The 13688-nt window shown below is 37.2% G+C and overlaps 1 protein-coding gene across 2 annotated transcripts in view; it reads right to left on the reverse strand.

The window, feature by feature from the left end:
- Window positions 1-500: 500 nt before the first annotated feature.
- The window catches only part of Slc39a12 (solute carrier family 39 member 12), an 84254-nt gene continuing 71066 nt past the window's right edge, over window positions 501-13688 (reverse strand). Inside the window, exons 15-16 of one of the 2 annotated variants that reach the window (XR_005880733.1) lie at window positions 1640-1825; window positions 955-1078 (exon numbers count right to left, since the gene is read on the reverse strand). Coding sequence is in view for 1 of the 2 variants with exons in the window: in XM_040755458.1 (XP_040611392.1) it covers window positions 950-1078 (129 nt within the window). In the remaining variant the exon portion in view is untranslated. Of the gene's footprint in view, window positions 1079-1639; window positions 1826-13688 lie in introns of both variants that reach the window. The other variant, XM_040755458.1, reaches the window with a different exon arrangement.

The following is a 13688-nucleotide window of genomic DNA, read 5'->3' on the forward strand; positions in this document are numbered from 1 at the left end:
TCTCTTGTCAAGGCCCATAATTAAAAGCTAAGAAAAATAATAGACATCCATGTTCCAAGGGACAAAATGACTAAAGCTTGGGTTGTTTTCTATTTTATTAATATTCTAAGTTATTAGTAATGTTTCTTGTTCATGAATTCACCTACTAATGTCCCATTTAAGGTGATCCCAGAAATAATGCAAACATATAACTCATCAGTAAGACTATACACACACACACACACACACACACACACACACACACACACACACAGCCTGTTATACAATCTATGGGAGCTAAGTCATTAGATTCCTGCCTGAATCTTTGTTACCAATTCTTCTTACTTAGGACAGACATACTGATTTTTATAGGAGAGTAGAGAGAGAGATACTCTGCCATATCTTTTGGGCTTCCTAAGCTGTTTATTTATAAATGCTGCTGACGCAGGGCTGGATTCTTCGGGTGACTATGTTGTCCCAGCTTGGAATAGAGGAAGTGGATAGAAAGTAACAGAAGGTACTTGAAATCAGCACATTAAAATGAGCCTTTATTACATTTCTATTATCCTATTTGCTTATAGTTTATAAATCACATAAAAAAGTATTATCAACATAAAAACCACAAAACTATTGCAGCTGATTTCTATCCCCACAGGCACCTGTCTGTTTCAAATACAACAAATAAACATTCTTTGTAGGGAAGTATTTTTGCAGTTGACTAGAATTCAGAATTTACTAACACCAACCATTACTGTGGTCCATCACAGTGTCATAAACAAAAATAAACACTTCAGTACAAGACAAACTCATCTTTATATATTTCTGAAAAACTACAATATATAATTAATAAGTTAAAAGACACACTTTTGCCTAAAATAAAAATACAGAACTTAGTGATCAGCATAGAGAACACGGAAGAAGTGAGAATGACCAGATCAATATATTTTGGAAGACAATGGAGAATCCTAACTTATACTCTAATATTCTGTTCATATACAGCTAAGAGCAAAAGGGAGAGCCAGCCCAGGATCAATCCAACGTTCTGCAGGAGAAACGTCATCCAGGGTCGTTGTGTTTGAACATGAGTCATTCCGGGAAGCTAAAAAAAGAACAAGAAACCAGAATAAGATCCAGATATATTCAACTGCTGAGAAAAGCTTGGTGGGAAAGCTTGAGTGACTCTGTTATTCAGAACTTAATAACCTTCAACATTCCCCAAATAGTTACCCAGTGTTTAGTACCTATTCTTGCCATGAGTTTGAAATGTAAGCTAAATGGGGCCACTTGCTGGTGGCTGGGAGGACTCTCACACTGGCAGAAGTCTTTTCCTTTGTTTTCAGAATATGTTTAAATGTGAGATAAGTAAGACATAAAAGGTACAATTTCTGATTGCTCCATTAGGCTTACGAAACATCTAAATGTACTAGCTTTGGTAAAGCACTCATGCTCATTTTCTGTCAAATAGAAGACCAAGGTCCCCATGACCTTTATAACAACAAAGAAATCATTTCCTAAAATTGTACTTTATTCTCAAAGAGACAAGTGGAAATAACTTCATGTCTATCAAATGTCATAGCACCATTTGAAAAGAAAAGTGTATCCAGGCTTTTGTAGAAAGAGCTCGTTGTGGTTGGGGTTTGTATTAGTTCAAATTCCTTACCCTCACAAGGTCAGAGAGAATATCATGGCATGATTGTTTCCTTTGGAATATGTAGAGACTCAGGTCAGTGTAGCCTGGAGCTCCAACTTAATGTCAGCATCACTGAGAGCCACTGTTGGATGCTTAGCTTTGTTCTTGATTTCCACTAGATGGCAGTTATTCTAGATGTCATGGGCACCTCAGTTCCTGTGATGACAATCAGAAATACCTGCTTTTCTAGTACTGTGGTAATTAATCTATATCTAGATCATATCAGCTTATGTATATAGAAGAAATTATTTATTCTTAAGAGCTTACATTTGGTGGCCTTCTTAAAGAATTAACAATATCAACTAAATTTACCCAATATCTTTGAATGTCAATAATTTAAAGCAATTTTTGGCAATTAACTCCAAAGTTAGGCAACACAATTGTATTTTATTTATATCACTCATGTGATTCGTATTTTAAATAAACTTATCTCCAAATACTGAGCTAAGATTCCCTATCTCCCTTAGTTTGCAAATAAGATAGTTGTCACTTACTGGGTGTGACTGAATTAGCAGCATGTGTCAGGCCTAGTGGCCTGTGCCTGCAGTCCCATCATTTGGGAGGTAGAGGAAGTAAAAGCCATCCTCAACTACATAAAAAATGTTTGAGGCCAGCATGGTTAGAGAAGTGAGACTCTGTCTCAAAAACTAAGTTGCAAATATCTCTTGCTGTTCTGATTAGCCTAAGCCTAGAGAGTTGCTGCTTACTTGGAGTGTCTCACAAATGACAGATCGGAATAGACCTGTCTGTAACAGCCACAGAACCTCCACCAGTGAGAAGTTCACTAGTCCTGTATTCTATGCAGGTGGCATCATGTTCAAGCAAACACCACAAATACTTCATGCTCCAAGAACAAAGTTCACACAGAATATACTTTTTAAATGCTTATGCTACAAAATCTTATGTACATTCTATTTGCTCTGCATATACCCTCATTTACATATCCTTCCATATGTTTCCTCTGCCTCCCTTGTTCGTCATAATCCTGTGAGAGATGAAATGCTTAGCTCCTTTCAGTTATGTGCAATCAATGTCTCTGGGAAGATAATAGCTTACCCATAGCTCTACAGATGTCATGCCAGATCCAGGACAGAGCCAAGTCAGCTCATTCAGGAATGGGAAGGCCAGTTCTACCTGAGATTCACCCTTGCCTGTTATGAAAATACCTTCCTACGTCATTAGAAAAAAAGTGGGAAATAACAGTATTAAAGGTGTTCCACTAGATAGAAAAACATCTGGCCACATAAAGGAAATGACAAAAATACAGGACAGAACCCAGATTCTGCAACATCTTTGCCACAAAGACACCATACTAGTTCCATGTTTCTAATACAAACAATGCAAATTAAAAATCTACAAAGATAGACGTCCTTACCCTGAAGATGTAAAAAGAAATGAAAAAGTCATGTTTTAAAAAGTTTTATGAGATTTTTATCCCCAGATGGAAGTTTCCATATTAATATGGAGGACCTGTTGAATGTCCCCTGTCCATTGCAAAAATGATTTCATAACAAACAGCAGCAAAATCGCTTTTGAAACAGCACTTGACTCATTTAGATATAGGAGTCATGGTGTTGAAGATGCATCAAAATGCCAGAGAATTCTACAAAAAGTCTTTTTAAGATAAAAGAGACAAATAAGAAATGCCAAAGTTCAAGTCATATCTGAGCATTCTTCTCAGCTCTCAGAGCCCACTCATCATCTTCCTCACTTCAGTCAGTATCTTTTCTAAGAAATAATGGGAATGAATTTTCAAGGGCGCATATTTCTCCCTATTTTGAAAATTCTTAACAAGAATTGAAATGCACAACCCTTGCCACCACAAGGCTTTCACGACAGTAGACTTGTAATGTTGTACATTTTAAATTCTCATGTGGTATACAACATAAAATAAGAGGATGTTAAACTATGGATAATTGATGTTATCAGTGAGGTATAGAGACAGGAATAAATTTTAGTAAAAGCATCTTGCCCAGAGATGCACTAAGAAAAGTGTTTCTTTCTGGCTCTGCTAGAAAAATTGAAGCCTTCAAGTAGAAAAGTAACTTTGTTTCACTACTGCATTTATTAAGTTTCTTGACTCAAATCAACATCTTATGCCAAAGGAACTTTAGTTTTCTGGGAAAAAATTATCTTTACCTAAAACGGTTCTTTTTTTTTCTATTGTCAATTTGGCTAAATTTAGAATCATCCACTCATGGGCATGTCTACGAAGGTGCTTCAGCAAAATTCTAACTGAGAAGACAATGTGACTGTGGCAGTTTACTATATGGTGTGGGATCCAGAACTGAATGAAAATGAGAAAGTGAACTGATTACCAGCATTCATTTCTCTCTGCCTTAAGACAACAGTCACAATGTCACCAGGATCCTCATGTTCCTGCATTTCTTCTCCATACAGTCAAAATGCACTATACAAAACTCCAAAAAGATGGAAAATCTATAATAAACTGATAAAGTTATAGACACCCCAGAATTAAATCAGCAAGAATAAGCAATTTAACTGGATTTTGACAAACATAAATATTGAATAAAATGTTAGTCTCCCAACAAAGACATTTCTAGAAATGGGTGTATTACTGCTTAATTCTGATCACATTTTGATAGAAGAGCTATTACCTGCACTCCTCAAAAATATTCCATAGCTTACCTAAAAGCCTCTTCCCTGAGGACTAACTATCATAGTATCCAAAGATTCTTTGCAAGCTACTGAGGGAGAAAATAAATCAACAGTCCTACATGCCTGTAAAGCCCACCAACCACGACAACATGGCAAGATGTCCTCAGTGGGGACAATGGTTGCCTTTACATCTTGAGGTTAATCAACAGGTGTCTAACTGGATTTAATTCTCTTTCAATAGGAGGAAATTCATGTCTGGTATTATAAACCTAACCAACTACCTATGTTTGGTGAAGTCATGAACTTACTGTTGCCACTTTCCTAAACACTTACAATTTCTAACTACATTCCAAATACTTCTTCTTATACCTAGAGATTAAAATAACTCTCCCTCCTCATCCAACAAACTTGCTTTTACAACAGACAAAGGCTATTATGGAAATTTACAATTGGCTAAGTACAGAGAACAATAGAAATTTGTGGGTATCAACCCCAACTGATAAATAAATAAAATATACAATACAGACCTTACACTTAAGGATCAGGGAACATTGTGGTAGAGGGGGCACAAAGACAGAGGATCATGTTGTCTATTTGGGACATAATGTTACCTACAAATGACAGGAAAGCTTCATCAATGAAATCTCAAGTATATGATCACCTAAACAAGACCTTCACAACGACAACTCAGCTGACATGCCAACATGGACGAGAGAAATCTCACAAGGCCCCATCCCTAAATGAAGAGCTATAGGCAATTAATAGCTGCTGAGGAAAGAGAATCAGTCTTCTGAAGTGATGAGCCCCCTGATAGGTTATCCAGTTCCAAGACGTCAGCTCTAAACACATGCACATAGAGCAGCATTAAGTGAACTCAGCAGGATGTGTAAGTGTGTGTGTTTATATATGTATGTACATATATGTCTATAGCAATAGTTAAAAGTTCATGAATTTGAGGAGAAGACCTGGGAGAAATTGGTAAGGGAGTGAGAGAACTGGAAATTATATATAGTACTCATGTATGAAATTCTAATGTATATATATTTTTTATTTAAATAAAGTCCCGTAGAATTGAGAAGGAACACTACCAAACTAGTTCTATGAACTTATAAAATAATTGATAAATGATGTATGGAAAAGAAACATAAAGATCATTTTTCTGATGGATGTAGATTAAAAATTCTCAACAAAATATCTGCAAGTCAAATTTGACAATACATGAAAAAGAATCATGTATGATGGTCAAGCTAGCTTCATCCCAAGGAGGCAAGAATATTTCAACATATTCAAGTCAATAAATGTAACATAGCACATATATATGTACACATATGTATGTTTGTGTGTGTGTGTGTTGAAATCACATGATTATCTCAAACGGATGCAGAAAAGGCCTATGGCAAAGCTCAATATCCTTCATGATAAAGTCCTAAAAATACTAGGAATATGTGCTGGTTGGGTTTTTTTTTATTTTTTGTTTGTTAATTTATCAACTTAACACAGCTAGATTTTCTAGAGTCATTTAAGAAGAGTGAGAAATTGCCTCCATCAGAACGGTCCATAAGCGAGTCTTTCAGGCATTTTCTTGATTAATGGTTGGTGTGGGAGGGCCCAGTACACTGTGGGTAGTGCCACCCCTAGGTATGTCCTGGGTTGTATAAGGAAGAAAACCGAGCAAGCCAGTGGAAGCAAGCCAGTAGGCAATATTCTTCCATGGTCTCTGCTTCTGTTCCTGTTTGAGTTCTTGTCCTGATTTCCCTTAAAGATGGGCTGTGGCATGGGAGCGTAATCCAAATAAGCTCTTTCCTCCCTCCAATCGGTTTTGGTCAGTACATTATCATAGCAATGAAAACTAGGAATGAATAAAAGAATAATACCTCAACATAATAATGCCTATGTATGTCAAGTCTTTTCCAACATTATACTGGGAAAATGAACATATTAATTTAAGATAAAGAATGAGACAGTGGTATCTACTTTCTAGTTATCCAATATAATGTTTGAAGTGGTAGCTAGAACTAAGAAATACAAAATGATACAAACAGGAAAATAAGATGAAATATTGAAAGATAATGTAAGTCTCTACCAGAAAATTATTAGGTCTGATGAAAACAACAAAATAGCAAGATACAAAATCTACATGTAAAAAAACTAGTAGCTTTTAAAAACACCAATAATACACTGATGAGAAGAAAATCAGGGAAAGATTCCCATATACAATAAAGGACCACTACAATGAAAACTTTAAAAATAATGGAGGAGATACCAAAACACTTCTCAAGCCTCTAACTTGGCAGAACAAATATTGTCTATATTATGAAACTGATCTACCAGTTAAATCCAATATATTTAAATTTTCCGATGACTTTTTTCACAGAAATATGAAAAAAGTAATATGTGTATGAAAATACAGATGACCACAAATAGTCAGGTGAGTCTGAAGCAGAAAGAGCACTGTTGGAGATGACACAATACTTGATTATAAATTATACTGGAGACCTATAGTTATAGAATGGTATCTTCGCAGCAAAATAAAACTTTACAAAAAAATGAAATGGAAAAGAGCTATCGGCAATTAGTGACTGCCAGGAGAAGAAAAAACAGTGTTCTCTATGGGGTGAGTCTCTTTTAGGTTTTCCAATCCCAAGTGGTTAACCCTAAACACATAATTACATGAGCAACACTAAGTGGACTTTATAGGACATACATATGTATATGTGTACATGTACATGTGTGTATTGTGCACATACATATGTGTATGTAAAAATAATAAGAAGGAAGATCAGGGCTGGAGTGATGGCGCAGCCATTAAAGGCTAAGCTCACAATCAAAAATATAAGAAGAAAGATCAATAATTTAGGAGGTAGTTGGGGGTACGTGGAAGAGTTGGATAGAAAAAAGAAAGGGGAAATGATATAAAATAGTACTAATATATGAAATTCTTTAAAATTTTTAAATTAAAAATGTAGTCTTTACAAAATGAAAAATAATCTTTGTGCAGACTCAAAGGGCAGTTAATGGAATGGGAAAATATTTGCAAAACATGTGCCCAATAAAGGCAGTATTCAGAATATATAAGGATCTCAGAACTCAATAGCAGGAATAAGCAGAGAGCATGACTAGAAACTTGTCAAAGAAGGTATACAGCTATTTGATAATCACAGGAAATCCTCTTTAGAGAAAAGCAAGTGAAAACCACAGAGACAGATTCAAATCTGCAGACTGTCTTTTCTGTGGGTCATCTAGGACAGTTCTAGTGTACTAACTGATTGGGCATCTTCAACAGTATTTCACTAAGCTCTAGACCCTGGGAAATCCAAAACCAGATCAACTATAGAGTCTGTGGAATTCTATGTCTAGTCCTGGTTTATGAAAAATTCTGCCTTCTCTTGTATGGTCACATAGCCTAGAGAGCACCCACTTAACTCTTCTTATGAGACGTTAAGCCCATTATGCAAGTTCCATTCATCTGACCCCATCAACCCTAGCAACCATCAGGACTGTCCCTCCTAATATCATCATTCTAGAGATTAAAGTTAATGTGTGGATTTTGCAGAGGCGCTAATATGTAATCTACAACAGTTAATCACTTTAAAAATGAAATAATATTTGTGAAAATGACACATGCAGGTGAGGATATGGGGAAATTGTCTTTTCTCTGTTGGTTATGATCATCTAAATTGGTACAACCGCAAAAGAAAATAGTCTGGCAATTCCTCAAAATATTAACTGTCAAATTTCCGTACTGTACAGCAATTCCACTCCTAGAAATGTGCCTATTCTAAATGTAATCAGTTAAGCCATCTCTGTTGCTATGATAAAAAAAATTCTTCCAAAAAGCAACTTAGGGGAAGGGATGGGTTTTTTACCTAACACTTGCAGGTTGTAATCTATCCTTGAGGGAAGTCAGAGATGGAGTGCAAGTGGAAACTTGAAGAAAAAACCGTGATTGAACACTGACTGCTGGCTCACTTGCAGACCCACATTTAACATTTGTTGAAAAAATATTTACATAAAGGCTACCTCACTTCCTTTCTAGAGTATGGCAGTAGTAATCTAGTAAATACCTCTAAAAAATGTCCTTCCCTGTGACTTTTCTTCATCCACTATTATATGAGAAATACAATGGAAGACTGTTGATAGTCTTGAAAAGGATGAGCTATTGAAAGCGAAAATCCAAAAAAATATGGGGAAAGGACAGGACAATGATTCAGAAAACTAATGCATTGATTGGTGGGTGGTGTGTGTGTAAGGGGTTGGGATAGGAAATATAGTTATTCCTCAACATCCAAGTACACTTATTGCAGGAATTCCCTCCAATGCCAACATTTGAAGATGCTCATGCCCTTTAAATAAAATAATTCAATAATTGCATATAATTTATATAATCCTCCTCTATGCTATAAATCAACTGTATAGAGAGCTTATATAGAGAGAACTGAAATAGCAGATACCATATAAGTAAGTGTTATTCTGCACTGTTTGAAGAACAATGACAAGAGAAATGTCTGTGTTCAGTGTAGATGGAATTCTTTCCTTGGATCTCTGGTCTGTGGTTAACTGACTCCTAAATACTGAAACTATAGCTATGAAGAACTGCCTGTATTCTTTACTAATTTGCCTTGATTTTCATGGAAATGGTACCTGAACTCTGTTTGATTTTTCTTCTCTCTGTATTACCACCTCAGAGAGCTTGAGCTCTCCAACATCCACTAGAATTCTATTAACACAGTAGAACCAGGGCAGCTGTCCAGTTCCGCCAATTCCAGGGACATCTCTAGTTACAGTGCAGTCAGAGTCCCCTGAGGTTCCTACTCACTTGTTGCTATAGAAACTGACTGCAGGATCTAAAAACCTTAGGAAAAATGCCGGAAGGTTTGAGACTTTGCTTCAGCTCCAAAAATAAACTTTCCCTGGCATAACCATGTATGTCTTTAAAAATTAACTAATTTATGCATTATAAATATATGATATTCACTAAAAATGAAGCAACCTTATCCAAACTGATGTAGAAGGTACTTTGAGTATTCATTCCTCCTCACATCCAAGCGATTTATTAAATTGAGAGATGCTGAGTCTGAGAGATCAGTGCACTTTCAATTCTGAGAATTTTCTCAGAAGGGATTTTAGTTGCTCAGACAGAAAAGGACGCGTTTACAAAGCTGTCTCCATTTCCAATTACTTCTAAATGTAAGTTGATACCAAGGGATGGATTAGTTTTCAACGGCTACTATTAACAGATGACCACAAACTGGGCGCTTTGAAACAATAAAAACGTATTATCTTATAGTTCTTATAGTCCCAATTTTAGCATCAGTCTTACCAGGCTAAGATTCCTGTGCCATCAGGGCTGGACTCCTTTCCTAAGCTGTAGAGGAGAGTCAATTTCCTTGTCCTTTCCATATTCTAGATTAGAGAATACCCATGTTCTCGGGCTTCTGGCCTCTTCCTCTGTTGTTGAAGCCAGCACCGCAACACTACATGTCTCTGACCTTTGTTTCACCATTTTAGCTTTTTTCCTGCTCATAGTCATATCAAGGCTTCCTATTTTCAAGACTCATCTTCAAATATTTAAACCTCACTGTCATTTCCAAGTCCCTTTTGACAGTAGTTAACATAGTCACAGGCTACTCCATATTAGGAGGAGTTATATGCATATGACTTATATATATATATATATGTATGATATTATTTGTGGCAAACACAATACTATGAAAAAGACATCAAACTAACAAATCTAGTTATAAATCAATATTTGAGCACATGTACTATGAAAATAGAGAAAAGGAACCCTGGAGATGATAATGTATGAACATAAATGGGAGGAATATGGAGTATGGGAAGGTAGTTAAAAGTAACTAAGAATGTATGAAGAAACCATATGGAAACATTACTTTATAAGGTAATTTTAAAATATTGGCTTTAAAAAAGGACTTTGCATGACAGTATAGATGGATAGTGCTGATTCCAGGAGCCATGGCTTATTAAATGAAAATCTTAGTGCCAGATACAGGATACTTCCCTAGGAGTAGTTGGCTACGAAGGCCATAGAACCCCTTGTCTACAAAAATATTGTGTGGATTATGGTTATTGTCAATGGTTGTCCACCAGAACTGTATGGTGACCATCTATTTCTGAAAATATCATATATCATGGCTGCAGAATAAAAGAATCCAGGCTAGAGCTGAACTGGAAGTTTTCTCCCTGGTGCTAACCTCTATTAGTGATAGAAGTTGCTATGTGAGCACTTGAGGAAGAAGAGTTAGCAATGGTATTCCCCAAGTTTAACTCTTGCATGCTACATTATCAACTTGCAAAGCAATGGATTCTTACTGGTGTAATAATGGCATGATGATTATAGGGGAAACCGACTTATTTCTGATTAGATCTGAGGACTGCTCCATAGGATTTCATACCTAGTGCATAAAACCTGGTCACAAATGTTTATAGCTGGGAAGACTTACAAGTGCTAGGAGTGAACCTAATACTATTGTTTGCTAAAGGACAAATTATCAAATTGTCTCTAAATATTTTTGTTTATACCAATACACTAGTGCTATTCTAGGCATTAATTAAAAATAATCAAAGATTGTTGATTATGTCAGACACTTCTGCTAGATCCTTCCTTCAAGCATTCTACCTGAGCTATACCACTTAGTTCTCAAAAGGTGGGTGAGAGGCACAAAGACAGAAAGGACACCCAGCAATAGTTAAGGAAAACAGACATCAAGACAAGGATTTTTCCAGCCGGGCGGTGGTGGTGCACACCTTTAATCCCAGCACTCGGGAGGTAGAGGCAGGTGGATCTCTGTGAGTTCGAGGCTGGGCTGGACTGACAGCCTCCAAAACAATACAGAGAAACCCTGTCTCGTAAAAACAAACAAAAAAACAAAAAAAAAAAACAACCAAGGATTTTTCCCAGATAGCGGTGGTGGCAGTGTCAATTCACCAGAGAAAACACAGCAGCCACGATGCGTGTGGATTAGGTGAGGTCTCCCAAGAACTTACAGGTTAAAACCCTAATATAAAAGTACTTGAAGATGAGGTTCTGAGATGCCTGTCATCTTCTTTTCTACAGCTATAACCAAAGTATTCAATACTGGCAACTTATAGAGAGGAAAGATCTGTGTCAGCTCACAGTTTGAAAGGGTTGACCCCATGGGCACTTGGTTCTGCAATTCTGGGCTCATGCTGAGGCAGAACATCATGGAGTGGGCAATGTATGGAGATTTTATATGTCATGGTAGACAGGACTATGAGAAATAGGGGTGGAGGATAGAAAAGGGATGGTGTAAGATACCATCTTTAAAAGACATGCCTCTAGTATCTTACTTCCTAGAGCCAAGCTTCACCTCTTAAAGGTACTGGTATGTCTTAATTTATTCAACCAACTGTGAGCCAAGTATTTAATATATGAACCTGTGGCACACACATCATATTCAAACCACATCAGAAATCAATTAGGTTATGAGTGTGAGGTCATCATGGTCGAATTAGTATCACTGTAAGAGATGAGAGGTTGGATGAAATCCTCAAATTCCCTTTCATTGCCCCATCCCCACTGCAAGGACACTGTAAGAACATATTTGTCTGAAAACAAAAGAATGCTTTATTGGGGACTGAATAGGCCAAAAACCCGATCTTAGACTTCCCAGGCTGAACAGCTGTACAGCTCTACAGCAACATTTCTGTTGATCAGTCCACCGAGTGTTTTGTCATAGTAGCCTAAACGGACAAAGACAATATGCAAATAAATGTGTAACAAATGACAGAAGCCCAGACATATGAAATGACATCAACAGAACTAAGAAAAAGTGGGCAAACCTACAGACAAGAACTGATAATTTAGCATTAAATCAATGGGAGAAATCAGGAATTAATTTGAAAATACGACACATACTACTAAACAAGTCAACTTAACTGGTGCTCATGGAACCCCATACCTAACAATTAAAAGAACCCTCAATCTAACAACTAAATTACCAAAATCGACTGTGTGACATACAAGTCTCAACACATACCTCTCCACTAACATAAGAAAACAAACCTGCTCTAAAAACGCATTTAATTAAATCCACAACTGAAAACCATTTAGATCTCAAATATTGCTTAGACAATATACTTCTACATAATCCATGCATCAAAAAGAAAACAAAATACATGGGAAATGTAAAAACAATTCAAAAGGAGCACACTTTTGAAGTACAAAATATATGGGAGTCACAAGAGATGCCTCATGGGGAAATTTATAGCTTTAAATGTTCACATTAGAAAAAAATTAAAACCCTTGAAAGATACTACATTCTGCATCATAAAATAAGAAAATAGAGAAAAACTACATTCCAAGTATAAAGAAGAAAATACTAGAGACTATAACAGAAGCAACAGTAACAAATCACAAACTCTCAATACCTCAACACTGTTTCTGTTAGTGTTTCCATTCCTTAGGCTTGTGCTTCCTGCTCCCGTAAACTTAGTCAGTACCAGACCAGAGACTGTTCCTGAAGACAGTGCAACCCAATGAACTGGAAGTTATGACTACAATTTAACTATCTGGGGAATCCATAAAGTAGCTACCAACAAACCAATGAAGACAGTTACTAGTGATGGGAGCACTCATTGCTGGCTGCTATAAGGAGCCTGGGCTTCTGCTCTGATGAATCTGTCTATGAACTGGGAGACTCCTTGGAGCATCCCTTGGCCATCTCTGTTCAGAAGCAGTGATCAGGCCACTAGAGGAAACGTGAAGGAAAAGACAAAGGCTTGGACCACTCAGTGACACCTGGATTGTGCCTAGGCTCAGACCACTCAGTGACACCTGGATTGTGCCTACCAGGAAGGGAACCCAAGCTGGCCCACGAGCTATATGGAAGTAAGGAGAAACAAGTATATGCCCTGGAGGACTAAAAAGATAAGTAGCAAGCAGGACCTCAGGAACAGCAAAATCTTGGACTTTTTCTGTGTTTGTGCTAAATCTTTGTGGGCTGTTGGGGTACCAGAGAGATACCTTGATATAGATGGGACTTGACATTAAAAAGGGGGCATGAGCACTTCTGAAGGGGGAAACTGCTAATGACTCTTACTTGTGATACTTCACACTCTCCAAGTCCCATCTCCCATTCCAGAATTGCAGCAGAGCCCCCAAGAGAGCATGATTAGTCCTGCACAGTTCCTTGTTTTCCTCCTAAATTCACCCTTTGCTTCTGTCCTGGGGTGCTTGTTGTCATGGTTTTGGGCTCCCTATAGAAACATCTTTGTCACTCAATCTCAGAAGTATGGAGAGAGAAGGCTGATAGGAATATCTTTGGGCAATGGGGAAAGGCCTATAAATAACACCTACTTTCAAAGCTCCATCGGTGAAGAGCTTGCCGCCCAAGCTTAGCACCCAAGTGCCATCCCCAGC

This window comes from Mesocricetus auratus, unplaced genomic scaffold (assembly GCF_017639785.1).
Source record: "Mesocricetus auratus isolate SY011 unplaced genomic scaffold, BCM_Maur_2.0 Super-Scaffold_100013, whole genome shotgun sequence".
NCBI classification, from domain to species: domain Eukaryota; kingdom Metazoa; phylum Chordata; class Mammalia; order Rodentia; family Cricetidae; genus Mesocricetus; species Mesocricetus auratus.